Source organism: Rhododendron vialii, chromosome 9a (genome assembly GCF_030253575.1).
Source record: "Rhododendron vialii isolate Sample 1 chromosome 9a, ASM3025357v1".
Classification (NCBI taxonomy): Eukaryota; Viridiplantae; Streptophyta; class Magnoliopsida; order Ericales; family Ericaceae; genus Rhododendron; species Rhododendron vialii.
Genome location: NC_080565.1, coordinates 35,475,894 through 35,494,722, shown reverse-complemented (window position 1 = coordinate 35,494,722; position 18,829 = coordinate 35,475,894). Strand labels below are relative to the sequence as shown.

Sequence of the window (18,829 nt, the reverse complement as noted above, 5' to 3'; positions counted from 1 at the left end):
CGAAAATTGTGTAAATTTTATATCCATCTCAAAATCAATTGGCAATGAATGGAGAGGTCTTAGATGTTATTAAGTGATCACCCATTTCACTCCCAAGCAATGTGGGATTCTATTTTCTTAACATCCCCCCTCACGTGCAGCCACATTTGAAGTCTGTCACGTGTAGCCACTTTTGGGTCCTATCATCGTGCAGCTTTTTTGCTGGTCTGTCATCGTGGGGTGTGGATTGTTAATTTTTAAAATATGGGGTGGAACGAGCCCCGCTCTGATACCATGTGGAAACTTTATATCCATCTCAAAGCCAATTGGCAATGAATGGAGAGGTCCCAGATGTTATTAAGTGATCACTCATTCCACTCCCAAGCAATGTAGAATTCTATTTCCTTAACAAAAATGACTTTTTGGCTCTTGGAGTCGATAAGCAGTTTTAGGGTCACTTTGGCTTTGGAGTCGGTTGCCATTGTCACAATTTGTTCTCAGATACAGCCCTGGTTTTTCCTCTTTTCTATATATATATATATATATATATATATATATATATATATATATATATATATATATATATATATATATAGAAGAGAGAGAGAGAGAGAGAGAGAGAGAGAGAGAGAGAGAGAGAGAGAGAGAGAGAGAATAGTGTCGATGCATCTACTGACCCTATGCCATAAGTTAACACCGAGTAGTACTGTATCTTGACTATCTTCAACACTTCAGTTGATTGATATCTTGACCATCTTCCTCCTCCTCCAAGCAAACAATACTTTAAGGTCCTGTTTGATAAGAGAGATTAGATTAGATGAGATTGTAGGCGAGAGATTATTAATGAGGGGACTATATGAGAGTATAGTTGCTCATATTCCATGTTTGTTTGTGCATAGGATTGAACAACGGACAATATTAATCTCGTGTGTCCTACTTTTGTTTTGAATAACGTTTGATAAGGATTAATGGATCAATTGTCCATGTAACCCCTAGTGCAATTTATAGATGAGTGATTCTATTTGAACCCAAAAACATATCTCTAACCCTAACTATTCTTTACAACCATCTCAATTAATTTTATCCAATAAAAAAAACTTGATTTTCAATTGACTATGTTGCCTTCGATAGTTTACTGAATCTTTTCGACGGTTTTTTTTTTTCAAAAGAGTCTCCTTCGTGAAATGTTGTGTCTTGCTATAAAAGGGTATGGGTGACATATTGATGAAATGATTAGATTAAAAACTTGATTTATTAAATTAGAAATTTGATTGGGTTACATCAAAACAAAAAAAAAAGCCTAGCACCATGATATTGATACATAGGATATAGGATGAGAAAACAACTTCCAATAAAGTATTGGAAGAAGAAAAGCTAGAAAAAATAGCCAAAATATAAGGCCCAAAACAAATCACAAGAACAGGTTTTTTTTATGTTATAGTAGAAAAAGTTTTTTTTTTGTTTTTGTCAAGGTCAAGGTAAGTTGAAAAAGTTTCTTTTTCCAATTAGAAGTATAACAAAATTAAATTTTTAATTACACAGCGAATAGCCCTAATGTGTTTTTCGCCATCTAGGAGCATCTTGGTAATCTAACCTCTAGTCCAGAGCTCCCCTTAATCCCAGTACTAATAGTCCCACACCCACCCCTCGATTGTTTTGTCCCAAGCATGGAGGCTTAATCCCAGTACTAATAGTCCCACACCCACCCCCCGATTGTTTTGTCCCAAGCATGAAGGATAACTAATCCGGAGGGGACTAATAGTCCCGGGACTAAAAACAATACAAACATGGGATTAGGAGAGGTGAGGGGATTAATAGTCCAATACCACCCTTAGTCCCCCAATCAAATAGGGCCTAACTGATCTCTCTCTGCTCCCACGCGCTTGTTGTTTGTAGAATTGTTGCATGCATATATTTGTTGGTCACGGGCCAGCATCCTGTCCACGTATGTCGAACCGTGACACTCTACGCTTTAGTATTAGAAAATAGAATTGCGTATTTACCATCACCTGCGTGTTTTGGTAAGATGATAAATGCTTAAACCTAACGATTTGTTTCAGGACCAAGGCTGCGTGTTCGACTCCCTTAGATGGCATGGTGCTTGTGGGCAGGTGCTAGGGGAGATTATTGGTCTCAAGCCAGTATTCTGTCCACGCAGATTGAACCATAGCGCTTGAGATCTACTATACTTTAGTATAAAAAAGTAAAGTTATGCATTTACCATTACCTATAAAATTTGGTAAGATTATTAGTGCTTGATTTTAATATTGGATTGGATTCCCAAAGACAATTTAGATTTCGTGTGGGAGGAGATTACTCTGTTGCACTGGTATGGTTGAAAAACGAGAGGGGAAATTGGAACCCATGTGACCTGTCAAATGCTGCATTCACTCTATACAAAGGTACACTTTTTCAGCAGCTACACAATTTGACCTTGGGGCGTACCCCAGTCGGTTGTGTAGCTTCCCTTGGAAGTAAGGGAGGCGGGGGGCTGCTGAGCGTGCTGCTGTCTCGGGTTTTCGGGCCCACTCCGATTTTGTTTCGATGATTTGAAACGTTCATTTTGTAGAGTTCGTCGAGTAGAATAACTATGCAAAAAATCAGCTTAATTATTAAGTACCTGATCGGGATCTTTTTATCTTAAAAAGAATGAATCCGAAACACTGGATCAAATCCACTGTAACCCATGGACCGAGAGTTATATGGGCTCCGATCAGGCACTTAATGATATCCAATTAAGCTGATTTTTTGAATAGTTATTCTACTCGACGAACTCTACAAAGTAAACGTTTCAGATTATCGGAGCAAAACCGAAGTGGGCTTGGCCCGAGACAGCAGCACGCTGCCCCTTTGGGGCAGCAGCCCCCCCCCCCCCCCCCTCCGGAAGTAAGAGGTCTTGGGTTCTATTCCTATGTATAGGAGTTAACTCTTTGCGATAATATTTATCTTGTTTGGTTTAATTTTTTGAAAGTTATTTTTTATATAATGAGTGATAATGAGTGAAGAGAGATAGAGAGAAAAAGATATTGAGAAACGTGTAGAGAGAAAAATGAGGTGAGATAAGAGTTGAACCAAACAAAGTAATTAACTTCTGGAGTAACACTCTTACTAACCCCCACTGATATGTACAATGATGACAAAAAAAAAAAAACAATTTTAAGAAAAGAGAAAATCTTTATTTACAGAGGTGCTGTAAACAAGTGTTTATCAATTGCGATCGTCCAAAAGTGTTCTGAACAATCCAGATTTTAATGAAACTTTTCCGGTGCTGCAAACATTCTATTTACAATACCTCCGTAAATAAGTATATCAAAGAAATCAAATTTGTTAAGTTGATTGTCTCATTACTCTCCTCAGTGGAGACCTAAGTTCAGGTCTCAAGGGAAGCAAGTTTAGAGATTAGGGGTATAGATAGTTTCATAGTTTTAAATCGCGGTATCGGTCGCCGTCGCGGTATCGGCCGCGGTATATCGGTATCGGGACATATCGGTGATACGTCGCGGGAATCGAGTGTCGCGGTCGTGAATTTTTAAAAATCATCAGCAACATATATAAAACTTGAAAAATATACTGTTGCCCCAAACATTGGCTTAAATTATCACATTTTAATTAGTTTAAGACATGTAATAGCCCATTCTCTTCATGTGAAATATCCGATAATTTATCAAAACTCGCAAGTCAATAAGATTTTATAAATATGAGAAAAATGCAACATTATAAGTTTCGATATAATTGACATAAATAGCAAAAATAAGATGAAGACATTAAAATAAACACACCATAAAGGTTTTACATTACATAATCGCTAGCCACAACTAGTTTCAAGCTCATAGCTTTTAAGTCAAACATAATTTTGCTAATACAACTTCAATGCCAGAATGAATGACGTGGAGGTACCGATACGTACATGAATGACGTGGAAGCAGATATATACATATGTGTGGAAGGAGCTCTGTTTTTTGATTTTTTCTGTTTTTTTTTTTTAGCTCTGTTTTTTGATTTTTTCTGTTTTTGTTTTTTCCAGAACCGATACGTACCGGCCGTAACGGCTGTATCGGCCGTACCGGTCCAAAAATCGATTACAGACCGATACGCCTGTGAATTTCAATCTCACCGATATATCGGCCTATATCCGAACCGGGAGTCGAAAATTCCGGTACGAACCGGCCGATACGTACCGTATCGGCCGATATTTAAAACTATGGATAGTTTTTAAAGCCCTCGTTACTAACATACTATAACATTCCGCTAATTTTTGCTGACGTAATACCGTATGACAAAAAAGCACACAATTTTAAAACCCAAGTTCAAATATGATTGCGTCTAGAGCCGCATCGAACGCTTCAGAGACACAGTTATATTCAGTGTTATATTCTAAAGTTAAGTTGGGTACATTTGTAGGCTTTTTGTTCAGACTGTACTGAGATTCTGGATTTATCTGGATCTATACATTAATACATATTCTGCATACAGGGAGATAACTTCTTTCCGGTTGAGGTGTAAACAAGGAGCTTACACCGTTATTATGTGTGGACTCTATCGACATTTTATCGCAATAATCAGAATTCTGTCAATAATTTATATGTTAAAATGATTCAAGCTGTTGATTTTATAAACCAAAATTTAATTTTTGATATACCTATCGATGTTGGGTCAAATTGATTTTTCACTTATATACACTGCTCTGTGAATTCTACAAAAGAACAATTCAAATTATTGCGATAAAGTGTCGATAGGATCCGCACATGATGGCGGTGTAAACTCCTTGTTTACACCTCAACCGGAAAGAAGTTTCTCTCATTTGTGGGAATCCATGCGGCGGATCTGTCTGTTTCCCACTCGATCGCTTGCTACCGGGGAGAATTGCTGCTGCATGCGTTTTGTTTGTATTTTGGCTTCCCAATATCAATTACTGTAGATTCTTATGGGTAAGAGAGCAATTTATTGCACTGGTTTGTATGGTTTCAAAGAGTGGAATTTGATCCCAAATGCCAACCAAACTGCTCTTGTACTAGAAGAATTGGACGCCAGTGGCAGAGGCAACTGGTGGGGGCGTGGCACATGCCATGCACCCCAAGTACAAAAAGTTAATAAATGTAAGGTCTAAGAAAAACGCTACATCGGCAAAGAAAAATTGTTTCCCGTCTCAGTACAATTCAATAGAAAAAATGTTCTTTTCAAAAGAATTCTTTGAAGTTTTAGTTTAAAATGACTCCGAACGAATTTCGGGATTGAAAGAAACTTAATAGATCATTAAACTACTTCCGTCTATACGACGGATGATTAATCTATGAAAATATATTAATTTTTTGGCATTATGAATGGTTAATTTAGAATATTGTACTATTTTAGTTTAAGGTTGTGTTCTTCTAAACTTTTAAGTCTGGAACTTATTTCAGTATTTTTTTACTTTTTGTAACTTTTTGTTTAGTTTTTCGACGTAATTTTAGGGATTAATCGTTCGTCTCGTCGAGACGAATCAGAAAAGTATAAAAATATAGACCGATATTGAAAAATTTCAAATAAAACGACATTTAAGTAGTTAAGCTTCAAAAGGTAGTTGTTTGATACTTTTTCGTTTTTAATGAACGTTTTTTCACTTTTGGCCATAATTTTGTACCTTTTAGACTCTTCTAGTTGAGACGGATAATTAAAAAAAAATTTGCACGAATTTAATAAAAATTCTGAAAAAACGAAGAATCCATACGTTAAAGTTTTAGAGTAGTACAAGGGTGGCCACCGCTGTATTTGACCAGTACGTGCGTGGCAGCGTAGGATCAAATTAATTCCACCATTTTTAACCCAATAATACCAGTGCAACATACTAATATTTTTTTCCTCGACAAAAGAAAGTTTTATTAAATCCCGAAAGGTTACATCGAGTGAAAAAGCTGACGAGCAAAATAACTCAACTCAGCGAAAAGAAAACGGAATTTATAACGGGAATTAATTTCAACTCAACTTAATTCAAACGGAACTCAACTCAAATCAGTGCAACATACTATTAATTGCTCTCATATCAAGAAGAAATTTAATTCATAACGGGAATTAATTTCAACAATCTCTTTTTTCATAACCACATTCTTTTTTTTTTTTTTTAAATTTTAGTATTGAAAGTGTATGTATTTTTCTTTTGCTAAAAGATAAAAAAGAAGAAGAGTGGATATAAAAGAAGAGAGGGTAGAAAAAATCAATTCCTTTGATAATCCTTGGGAAGCAAAGGTAAACGCGTGCAACGATTCTCCAGGTAACAAGCTAGTGGGGAAACAGAGAGATTCGTTCAAAACTTTGCATGGATTCTCACAACCAAAGAAAAAATTTCAATGCCGAGCAGGTACACGTGGGATATATCTTCTCGGCATTGAAAAATTTCTCAACATGCATACTCTAGTTTAAGGCCCCGTTGCTCTCAAGTTTTATTTTTGAAATACTTATTTTTCGCTTTACGAGACAAATCAATCTCTTACAATATATCACATTTAATTTAAAAAATAAGTACTTATTTAGGAGACAAACAAGCTTTTTGTGATTGTGAACTTACATCCATTTTTGAAGTGGGCCCACCGCTAGTGGATGATAGAGATAGACTTATAGTTTTCAAGATTAGTCGAGGCATGCGTAAATTGATCCGTACACTTGATTATAAAAGGAAAAAAAACTTGCAGCAAGATTAATGAAACATTGAACACGGCTGAGAGAAACACTAATCCTCATTACAATCTTCAACCATGCATATGAAACCAAATCATTGGACTTGTTGACGATGTACGTACCCTTTTTAACTCATGACCACAAACAACACCACAAACAAAAACTTGCAACTTCCTTCAGAACTAGAAACCATGCACATAATTAAGTTTGCAAACCACCAGATGCCCTCCCTAGCTAGCTGGTACCCCAAAAAAGAAAAAAAGAAAAACAAAACTGGAACTAAAAACAAAATCCATGCCGAATGGCCGATCGAATTTTAAACGACCAAGAGATCCTTCATCATAATATAAAGAGCATTTCTCACAAAACATACCTTCGCCCTGCATGTCTCCATCCCGTACTTCTTCAGCATTGTCATCGGTTGCAGCAGCTAGAAGTATCTATATATCAACCATCAATCTCCAGTGTTTCCGAGGAACACATTTGTTAGAACTTTCTTTGACTGCAAACTTGCCTTCAACGGCTTCAAACCCTAAAAAGAAGTTCAAATACAGGATTCATTAAGTAAGGATTGGTTTATATATATAATTAAAGAAAAGGGAATATTACGTAATTGATGTACTGCGTTGTTTGAAGAATTTGTATTCTGACTTAATTGCATGTAACATATGGACCTGGAAGGATACTTTCAAAAAAGGAAAACATACGGTGAAGAATTTTTTCAAGAAACTAGAAGTACTAATTATATCTTCCCGTTGCAAGTTTGATTTTTCAAAATGAATAAACAAAACACAGAAGGGATAGAACAGATGATACTAGTTTCCGTACGTACCTCAGGCATCCCCAAATCAACAACCCTCTCCTCGAGTGCCCCAACATTCTGAACATTTAATTTGTTCAACATGGTAATCCCAGAAATAGTGGACATGGGAGTCACCACCAGATCATCCATCACCATGTAAGTCACCACCCCCTTCACAAAACCTCCCTCCCCAACTGCTGCCACTTCATTCTCCGCCGCAACATACTGGATCCCTGTAGACAACCTACTCTTGCAACTGGGGCAAACAGCACGGGCATTATCCGAGAAATATGGGTGGCCGGTGCCATACGCGGTGGCACTATTGTTCGGGCAAGTGTAAAACGTTTTGCCAGCGGATGTACCGCCATCGACTGATAAGAGGGGAACTTGGGTAGCAGAGAGTGGGGCTTTTGGTTTGAGGACAGAGTCTTTGGTTTGGTTTGGTTGGAAGTAGGTTTCGCTCAGCTTTTCGATGCTTTGGTAGAGGTTTCCCAGAGTGCCCACCATGGTTTGTTTTGTGAGGAGTCTCACCACGGTTCCAACGGGCAAATGGAGAAGGTGGAAGAGGAAATCGACAAAGTCTTTCCCGGCTTCTGCGAAAAGGACTCTTTTGGCCTTGGTTTCAATGAGGAGTTTTATACTCACCTTGGAGGTTGCCATTGTGATTCTGTTCTCGGAATATTACTGACTCTGTTTTCCCACCAACACAGCTAGACCTATATATACACACATATACATGGGGAGAGAGAGAGAGAGAGAGAGAGAGAGAGAGAGAGAGAGAGAGAGAGAATATGGAGTAATTAATTGTTCTACCAACCAACTGCTATGACGATCCATCTTCAAAGATTCAAGTGATGGAGAGAGAGAGACACCCTTAAGCTATGTTTGTGAGAATCCATGCATGCAAAGTTTTGAAGGAATCTCTCTGTTTCCCACGCGGTTGTTACCTGGAGAATCGTTGCATGCATGCGTTTACCTTCGCTTCCAAAGGATTATCAATTAGATTTCTTCTTGATATGAGAGCAATTAATAGTATGTTGCACTGGTATTATTATTGGGTTAAAAATGGTGGAATTAATTTAATCCCACGCTGCCACGCACGTACTGGTCAAATACAGCGGTGGCCACCCTTGTACTACTGTACTCTTTTAAACGAAAAGTTAAGGAGTCCAATTCTTCTAAAAACTTAAAAGAGATGAAAATAAAATTTCTCCCGAGGTAGAAAATTCCAATTTTCACCACTATCTCTTTATTATTGATTTGAACAGCTAATATTGTAAACCCCACATAATAGTGTATTAATGCAAAAAATTAACTTGATTGGATATCGATGTGAGTATTAAAAATTAAATTTTGCTTTGTAAAATAAATAATTTATCTTTATTTTTATTGACAGAAATCAAATCGTCCATTTTATAAACCAAAATTCAAATTTTGATAAGTCTATCGACTTCCGATCAAGCTGATTTTTTGCATGGCAATACTATATCGTGGGTCTTAAAATATGAACGGTTCAAATCATAATAATAGACACTCGGTAGAGACCATTATAGGCGGTGGTGAAAAAATGAAGTTTTACACCCACAGTGAATAGAATTTATTCTCAACTTAAAAAGCTAAGATTGATCTTCTCATTATTATGCAAGGACGGATGGGGGCGGATGAGCCCATACAATCACCAATATACAAGTTTCAATTTTCTTATAATTATAGTAGCTCTTCTTTTGCATAGACGTCGAAATTCTAAGTTCGGCCACCCAATATTTTTTTTAAGAGAATAAATTTTTTACACCGGCGGTGTAAACATTTATTTCTTCCAAATTAATTACATTGAGCCACATCGTCAAAACAGTGATTTAAATTAATAGAACACGACGCCAGCACACTAATCATTTTTTTTAAAATCTAACACTAATTCCTTAAAGTTTTAAGAGCATTTTAGGCTTCAGTCCCATTTGGAAAAAACTTTTGGATGTTTTTTTTGGACATACGATTCAGTGGTGTACTGTTAGGTCCCGTTTCATTAAAGTTTTTATTTTTTAGTACTTATTTCTCGCTCTACGAGACATGTCATTCTCTCACAGTATATCACCTTAATTCAAAAAATGAATACTTATTTAAAAAATAAGCACTTAGTTATTTTAGTTAGTGGAACGCACACCTTAACTCTTGTCACAACCACGTATCCCAGGGAAATTTGGTGCATTCCGCTACCGATTTTTTAAAAAATAAGTACATATTTACAATTTTCAAGCTTAAAATTAATAGACTTACTGAAATAATTTTTTTGCAATATAGATCTTAATGAGATCTTTTGAACAGTGCAAAAAAAATGAAAAATTATTTTTGCAAACATATAATTTTTAAGTTTAAAAATTATAAATAATTAAATATTTTTTAAAAACACTTAACGGAACAGGGCACAATCATTAACTTCAATATGTCATTATCGAGTAATGCCAATCGTGATAAATTTATAAAAAAAAAAAAGGTTTTGACCCTAGGACTTATTAACAAAAAAAATACTACAAACTTCTATCTGTGGACTATTGAAATTCAAACAACAGAGGATGAATAATAAAAGACTTTATAAACCATCATCACATACAACAATTAACTTGAAACAACAAAAAAAAGTCCACTTAATAAACCCCAAAGGGTTTAGCTTAGTAGATATGAGAAAACAAATAAGTACTTGCCTCCATGAGGGACGTTTGAATGCCACAGAGGTTAAATATTTCAAACTTTAGGAACATTGCACGGTTTGTTCGGTTGTTGACTTCAAAGAACTCACAAATTGGCTCAAACACATCCAGTTATTGAAACCAAAAAAAAAAAACAGAACAAAAAGTCCATCTAAAAATCCAAATGAAGACACACGTTAATTCACTGTCCAGTCAATTGAAGCATTATGCATCCTTGTGCCCGAGGAAGACACTTGTCAACACAGTTTTTGTCTGGAGACTTGCCTTCAACAGCTTCAAAGCCTGAAACCCACAAAAAAATAAAAAAAACCCATCATCTTGAATGACAAAAGTGCTTGACAAGAAATTGAATGGTCCATGGACAGTTTCATGGATAATGGATCCTTATCACTTTTGTTTTGAATAGAGGTCTGTTACGGTTCAAGTCACTGAATTCATGAAACTGTCCATGAAGCAAAATGGATAAATTTTTTTTTCATGGATCCAATATCATTCCATCATTTTAAAAAGCGTATAATTATACGATACCCAATCTTTGATGCTTCTGATAAATAAATAAAAAGAATCCTTGACCCTCAACATTTTGACTATTAGTATATCAAATCTTACAGCACAATTTCAAAACACAAAATTCTAAAAATGATTCAATGCACACGGACAACCATATATCGAATGATTCTGGACGCAATTTCTGCTAGTGCTTATAGAAATTCTTAAGAAATACACTCCTAGGATTAATGAGTTGCATACCTCGTCCATACCGACATCGACCTCTCTCTCCTCAAGTGCACTCACGTCCTTAACATTCAGCTTACCCATCAAACCAATACAAGAAATAGGGGACACGGGCTTCACAACCAACTCATCGGTAACCATATAAATCACCCCTCCCTTCACAAAACCTACCTCACACGCCGCCACCGCTTTCTCCGCCGAATCCCCCGCGCCATGGAAAAGAACCTCTTGGGAAAAATTCTTTCTGCAACTTGGACAAACGCCGCGGGTACTATCACCGATAAACGGGTGGTTCACATAGTTCCCAGGGCATGTATAAAACTTCTTGGGCCACGCACCGGGGGAGCCTTCGGGAAGCAAGAGCGGAATTCGGGCAGCGGAAAATGGGGTGTTGGGATTCAAAAGGGATTCTTTTGTTTTGTTCGGGTGTAAATAGGAATCGTCGAAGTTAAGGATGCTATTGTAGAGATTGCTGAGGCCAAGGGCAGAATCGAAAATTGATTCTGCCCGAGGCATGTCTACCACCGTTGAGGCCTGGTTTGAGAGGAGCTTGGCCACGGTTCCAACGGGCAAAGAGAGAAGGTTGATTAGGAAATCTACAAAGTCCTTCCCAGCTTCTGCAAAAAGTACCTTTTTGCCCTTGGTGTCAATGAGGAGTTTTAGGCTCACCTTGGCTTTGGAGGAGGTTGCCATTGTGATTTTGTTGTCGGAATATAACTGACTCAGTGATTCTGGTTTTGCACCTACAGGTCCTACACAGCAGCTGGACCTATATATATATACACATATATGTGGAGAGAGAGAGAGAGAGAGAGAGAGAGAGAGAGAGAGAGAGAGAGAGAGAGAGAGAGAGAGAGAATACATATACTGCCGGTATCCATGTTTCAATTTTTTCTGGAAATATAGTAGTTTTTTTTTTGAAAAAATCAATGTTAATCATCCTGCTAAGATTTTATGCATCTATAAAAAAAATTCTGATTGTTTGATCGATATTTTGCATTTTGAAATGGATAGGGATGTACTAAATTGCATGCATATTAATTGGCATAAACTGATATAACGCCAATATGTAACAAAAATATTTTAGTGAGGGCCCATATATAAAAGGGAAATTTATAAAAATGGTCCCTCTAGTTTGCACGAGTTCTCATTTTCGTCCCTCTACTATTAATTGTATCAATTTTAACCCTATAGTTTTCATTCCATCTCAATTTTGTCCTTCTCCCTAACGCCATCCATGAAACAAACGGAATTGAAGGGCAAAATTGTCATTTTCTCTCACAGAGGGACCAAATTGAAATTTTATGCAAACCAGAGAGATTATTTTTAAAATTTTACATTTTACTTTCGTTTTTTGCAAATAAAATAAAAAAGACCATAAGCAATATATTTGACAACTGAATTATTTTTTATTGGGTAATCAAACTATATTGAAAAATTTATATTTCATTACACATTACAAAAATATTAGAAAATGTACAAATCAACCCCTTAGCTAATGTCTTTGTATCATGTTCTTATAATCTTCTTATTTTTTCACCCAATAAAAAAAATGTTTAAAATCCATGTTTATTTATTATATGAGTGATCTTATGAGTAAGTCCCAAAATAAATATACTTATACGCATATTTTAATGTATTTGATCTCTTAATATTTAATAGTGTTTCATTGCTTAATTAAACACAATTACAAGATTTCTAAATACTACTGAACAACTTTTTCTTTTTAATCATGTGACAAAAAAAATAACGATAGTGAAAATTCAATTTAAAAAAAAATACAAGACCAAGACGATTAACATAAGGGTTGTTTTTCGAATTTTCTCATATTTTTTGTGATGTATATAATAAAAACTTTAAAAATTTTCAACATATTTTTTATTATTCAATATAAAATGAGATAAAAAATATATTATATATGATGTATTTTAAATTTATTTACAAAAACAAAAGTAAAAAATAAAATTATAGAAATAGTCCCTCTAGTTTGCATGAAATCTCAATTTAGTCCCTCTGTGAGGAGAAATGACAATTTTGTCCTTCAATTCCGTTTGTTTCATTAACGCCGTAAGCGAGAGGGACGAAATTGAGACAGAATGCAAATTATAGGACTAAAAGTAACACAATTGATACTAGAGGGACGAAAATGAAAATTCATGCAAACTAGAGGGACCATTTATAAAAATTTCCCTATATAAAATGTTGAAATATATCTTACGTATGTTCATCCTTCATGTTCCTCTCAATGAGAGTTTTTTCTTACTTATTTGTCTTCTTAATTGGACTATCAATTCGGCTTATTGTGATTGTCGATTTATGTTTGATTTTTTTAATTTAAAAATACTTATATGTACACTGCTATAGCACGTAATAAAAAAAAAAAAACATTCATGATAATAGGGCAGTTGGAGAACAAAATCCAAATGACTATGTTGATGCATGCCACCGTTGCTTGACTGTGCTAACTGCTAACATGTGACTAGGCATGTTAATAGATCGGATCCGATTCGAATCTGAATCCGATAATGACAATCCGTAATTTGATAATCCAAATCCGATAAATACGGATCGGATTGTATTTTGGGCAAAATGACTTTCATTGGCTAAAAATGACAACGGCACTACTGAATAAGACAGATCTTAGATGGCATATTCCCGTTACATGTTATTGAGGTTCAATGTAGTAATATTGTACAAGAATTATTTCAAGTTCAAGAGCTTCGATCTATTGGGTCTACTACGATCAATAGTTTTTTCTTTCCCATTTTGATTTTGGGGCTCAAACGACATAGTAGTATATAGTTATAATTGGAGTGCAGATCGATTGGCGGCGAACATGATGTAGTTTCTGCCTGCCCTACAATGCTGTGGTGCGGCCAGCACCACAACATCCTCAAACCAGGAGATGGGAAATGGGGGGGGCTATTTTTTTTTCTTTGAAGAATTACAAAGACTAAAAGGACCGGGAGGAAGGCAACAAGTGCCTATCCGAGAGATCGAGACTCAAATCTTGATTAACAAGATGCCAACTAGGCAACCAAGAAGAAAAACTCAAGGGCCTAAGCCCAACACCTAAAAGGTCTCCAAACCCAGATAAAACAGTGAAGATCATGAAAGGGGAGGGGTTGTAGTGCACTGGCTGCACTACACCATATCGTGCAGTCGATTTGGCCGTTTATTTTAGCAATAGATGGCTCGAACACCCCCGGGTCCGGAGACTAATGTTGTTCTGTACCGGCACTGGGTGCTTTTCATTATTTTGATACAACAATAAAGTAACTCCAATATCGATTGTTTATCATGGCGTACTGCTTAAAAACCTCAATTAACCAGTACCGCGCGCACAAGCATGTGCGCTGATTAATTATATGGTTATTTCTTTGAGGTTTTGTAACTAGGTATAAACATGTTGCAGATACGTAAAACAACTATTGTGACCAATTCAAAATCATACCGGTTCTTACCGTATTGACTCAAAAAACTCAATACGGCATGTTAGCTGATGCCCGATTGATTACTTTGGTTGTAAAGTGGCTAAAGTCACACAATCACTAAATAATTACGAATTGGGGATGGTGTTGTGCAGTGGTGTGCGCAGCACCATACTGCGCACCTTCGAACCGTCGAATTGTGCATCCGACGGCTCGGATCTCATCTCGACAATGAATGGCTCTCGAATCGTTGGTTGTCGAGATGAGATTCGAGCTATCGAATGCACGATCCAACGACTCAGAAGTGCGCAGTACGGTGCTACGCACAGCACCATCATTCTTCCTAGGTAAGTCTTGTCTCACTTTATATGTCTTGTCTCACATTACATGTATCCTGGTTGTAAAGCGGGCTCTTGGATAATCTCCCACTAAAAAAAAGAGAACAAGTCATTCGTTTGACTCCCACTGAAAATTATTAAAAACGAAAAACTTTTGTGCCAACCTCCTGGCTCCTGCAAGTCGATTTTTAAGCCTTGCGGAGGTCTGAAAATTTTTTAGCATGGTTTTCAATAATTATTTATTTATTTATCTCGTTTCACTCGTTATTCTCAAAAACTTTTTTTTAGTTAATTAAAAAAAAAGAACAAATTATTCGAATGGTGGAGGCATGGGGTTGAGCTCCTCCCCATACTCTTATTTGAGGGTCCCTCCTCAAGTTCTTAAATATTTATCTGAATAGTTCTCATCGAGAAAAAGAAAATATTGGCATTAGAGCATCTACAGTGATATTATCAAAATAAAAAGGTTGCCAAGGTTACAAACATTTGCTCAAAAAAGAGCTCACATTTGAATAATCAAACTTAGCAACTCATCAAATTTTGACTATTGGATAATTAAAACTAGCAATTTTTTGTCAATAATCAAATTTAATTGTCCCCATATTTTCTCAATCAAGTACACCATCATTATACCAAAACCTTATTTTTCTTTCATTTTCAACATGTTTCTAAGAAAAATACTTTTAAAAACAGTTTTTTTTTTTGCAAAAACTGTTTTTTTTTTCTTCTGCGAAAACTGTTTTTCCCAAAACTGTTTTTTTATTAAAAGTTTTTTGGAATTTCAAAACAGTTTTTTTATTAAAACTTTATTCTTTCAAAAACTGTTTTTTTTTTAGATTTTTGCAGATTTTAGTAGACGTTGAGAAACTTATTTGTTGTAGCTGCGACATCATGAGAATTTCCTTCAATTTTTGAGAATTTATATTGCAGAATCCCAAAACCTACTCGAACCCAACTTTGAAATTTTTAAAATTTCTTTCCTTTTTCAAATTCTCAGAATCTCTAAATTCTAAAAAATCAATATGTAGAATTTTTAACAAATATTCTAAACTGATTTTCAGAGGTATCACCTTCAAACAAAGTTATGGTAGGACTGCCTGTCTTTAGTGGAGTACCATTAATTCCTTAGCGAGAAAGCAAACCTCCACCAAAAAGGAAAACCAAGAAAAGAAGAAAAAGAAAAGCATATACTTTTACAGGATGCCTAGTCTCTCTTTGAAGTTTAAAGGAAACCCCAGATCCTTTTAGTAAGGCCATGCTTCCGGCAGTAATTTGCGGAAAAAATTGTGCGTTTTTGGCATTTTTTTTCGTACAAATCAATAAATTTTGGCATTTTACCATCTAGATCGTTTACGGTAATTAACAAGTTGTCAACAAAATTTTTTTTTGCTTCAATAACTCTACTGACAGGTATTGGATTCTTTCTAAGTTAGTAAAATGAAGATTAATGGTCCCAATAAAATATGTACTCTAAAAAGTTGTTAGGTGTTTTCGGTAGTGAAAAATTTGTAGATTTTTATTTGTGGTCGAGAGGTTGTTAGGTGTTTTCGATAGTGAATAAGTTGTTGAGAAATGTCAAGTTGTTTCCGGTAGTGAATAAATTGTTGGTGGTTTGTGAGTTGAGTTATTGTAGCAAAACAATGTTTGTTGACAACTTTTTTGTTAGTAGAAACGAGATAGTAAAATTCTAAAAGTTTTTTGTTAGTGAAAACAAAATGGTAAAAATGCGTTAAGTTTTTAGTAAATGTTAATCACTGTCAAACAAAATTATGGTCGGAAAAGAAAAAGCGTAGACTTTTTTTTTGGATGTGGGACAACACAGTTAGAATATTTCTTTTATGCTTTTACGCTTATAATATTAAAACTAGATTTTGACTATAAACTTAGCAATTTTTCGTTTCTTTAACCTCCACCAAAACTATCGTTTCGCTATTTTCTCAGGATTGTGATAAATTAGGATTTTATTTTAGAAAATTTGAGGGGATTGAACACTCATTACTTAAAGAGTCATTATTCGATAGTTTGAGAGTATTGTCACGTGGTACTCCGAACAACCTTACAACCACACATTTATGTGGAGTCCATACACTTAGTGGAAAACCCTACAAAAATATGGTTGTAAAGTAATCCGGAATATCACGTGACGGTACTACATACTATCGTATAATTTCACTTAAACTAGAGGGGAACTCAATTCCTAAGGGTTGATGATGCATTTACTTTTATGTTCTCTCTAATCCTCCTCCCCCTCTCTCTATATTGTGGGTTATAAACAACTAGAGGACATAGTTAAGTGATTCCCTTCGCCCTAGATAGAGAGAGTATGTTGTTAGCTTCCTAGATCACAAAGAAAAACCCAAGGGGTGAAATTAAGAAACAAATTAAGCGAGAATGGCAACCAACTCCGAAGCCAAAGTGACCCTAAAACTGCTTATCGACACCAAGAGGAAAAAAGTCCTTTTCGCAGAAGCAGGGAAAGACTTTGTCGATTTCCTCTTCAACCTTCTCCATTTGCCCGTTGGAACCGTGGTCAGGCTTCTCACTGAACAAACCATGGTGGGCACTTTGGGAAAACTCTACGAAAGCATCCAAAACCTCAGCGAAACCTACTTCCAACCAAACCAAACCAAAGTCTCTGTCCTGAAACCGAAAGCCCTACTCTCTGCTACCCAAGTTCCCCTCTTATCACTCGAAGGCGGCACATCCGCTGCTAAAACGTATTACGCTTGCTCGTACAGCACCTCCCATCCATATGTTGCGGATAATGCCCGTGCCGTCTGTCCCAGTTGCGGAAATAAATTGACCAGGGAGTACCAGTACGTTGCGGCAGCGAATGAAGTGGCAGCAGTAGGGGAGGGAGGTTTTGTGAAGGGGGTGGTGACTTATATGGTGATGGATGATCTGGTGGTGACTCCCATGTCTACAATTTCTAGCATTACCATGTTGAACAAATTTAATGTTAAGGATGTTGGGGCACTCGAGGAGAGGGTTGTTGATTTGGGGATGCCTGAGGTATATACTATATATAGTATTTGCAACTTACCTACTTCATTTTAATTATTCATTCTGAAAAATCAAACCTATTTTTTACCGGAACGCAGCAATTGCACTTTTTTTTTTTGATAGGCAAAATTAAACTCATTCTACGCTGTACAAGTTAGAGATGGTGATTTTCTGCATGAACCATCCTTAGTAGTTATTACTATTAAGCTAGCCTAAATCTTACTGATCCTTTATTTTTTTAGGGTTTGAAGCTGTTGAAGGCAAGTTTGCACACAGAGAAAGTTCTAACAAGTGTGTTCCTCGGAAACACAGGGGACTAATGGTTGATGCATGGATAGCAACTGATTGACGATCGATGCCCGGTATGGTATTGTAATGAAGGTTCTCCTGGTGGTATTAGAACTTTGCTTGGTTTATGTTTTTCCAGTTTTTTTTTTTTCCTCTTTTGGGCGAGTGAGGGCATCTGGTATTTTGGAAAATATGTTTTGCAACCTTTATGTGGTTTGTAGTCTTGAAGGAAGTTGCAAGGCTTTGTATGTTTTGTGTTTGTGCTGCATGTTCTTGATTCAACCACGAGTTAACCAACGGTACGGTACATTGTCTATATGTCAAATTATTTGTGGTTTTTTTTAATGGTCGAAAGGTCAGAGATGTCCGAATCAACTCTTCTTAACTAATTTTCTCTTTGCTCTGGTCAAAAGCAAACATCCATGCCTTGACTAAGAAATTCATAAAAAAATTATTTCTCGCTCCCTAACCCCAAAAATCAAATCATGCATGATCAATTATGTAGGGAGGAGCAAACCATCAACCAAATAAAAACCCAGAAATTCATCGGACTCACGATCTAATATCTAATTCCAACATGAATGTATATAACTAAAAAGGAAATTCGGATCCTTACATGGATTGGTGGAAACAGTCTTCATTGGGACCGTTTATTTGCTGCGGTCAATGTTTGGATGTATTTTTAAACTCTTACCCGCTAAGAGTTTATAAAGGGCATATTTGCGATAAATGTGGATACGGATTTTAGATTTTTGCAGATTTTAGTAGAGGTTGAGAAACTTATTTGTTGCAGCTGCGACATCATGAGAATTTCATTCAATTTTTTAGAATTTATGTTGCAAAATTCCAAAAACTGCTCGAACTCAGCTTTGAAATTTTGAGAATTTCTTTCCTTTT

The 18,829-nt window shown here is 36.1% G+C and overlaps 3 protein-coding genes across 3 annotated transcripts; 1 reads left to right on the top strand and 2 right to left on the bottom strand.

Moving 5' to 3' along the window:
* Nucleotides 1-7,061: 7,061 nt before the first annotated feature.
* On the bottom strand, nt 7,062-7,970 carry LOC131301256 (uncharacterized). Its single transcript, XM_058327439.1, has 2 exons — nt 7,463-7,970; nt 7,062-7,162 (listed from the first exon to the last, which is right to left on the bottom strand). Exons 1-2 carry the CDS (start codon nt 7,937-7,939, stop codon nt 7,085-7,087), a joined length of 555 nt encoding a protein of 184 aa, XP_058183422.1. The 5' UTR covers nt 7,940-7,970; the 3' UTR covers nt 7,062-7,084.
* A 2,171-nt stretch (nt 7,971-10,141) lies between these two features.
* On the bottom strand, nt 10,142-11,639 carry LOC131300909 (uncharacterized). The gene is made up of 2 exons (XM_058326931.1): nt 10,888-11,639; nt 10,142-10,419 (listed from the first exon to the last, which is right to left on the bottom strand). Exons 1-2 carry the CDS (start codon nt 11,563-11,565, stop codon nt 10,342-10,344), a joined length of 756 nt encoding a protein of 251 aa, XP_058182914.1. The 5' UTR covers nt 11,566-11,639; the 3' UTR covers nt 10,142-10,341.
* A 5,186-nt stretch (nt 11,640-16,825) lies between these two features.
* On the top strand, nt 16,826-18,275 carry LOC131300824 (uncharacterized). The gene is made up of 2 exons (XM_058326822.1): nt 16,826-17,653; nt 17,887-18,275. The coding sequence occupies exons 1-2, from the start codon at nt 17,033-17,035 to the stop codon at nt 17,962-17,964; spliced, it is 699 nt and encodes a 232-aa protein (XP_058182805.1). The 5' UTR covers nt 16,826-17,032; the 3' UTR covers nt 17,965-18,275.
* Nucleotides 18,276-18,829: the final 554 nt, after the last annotated feature.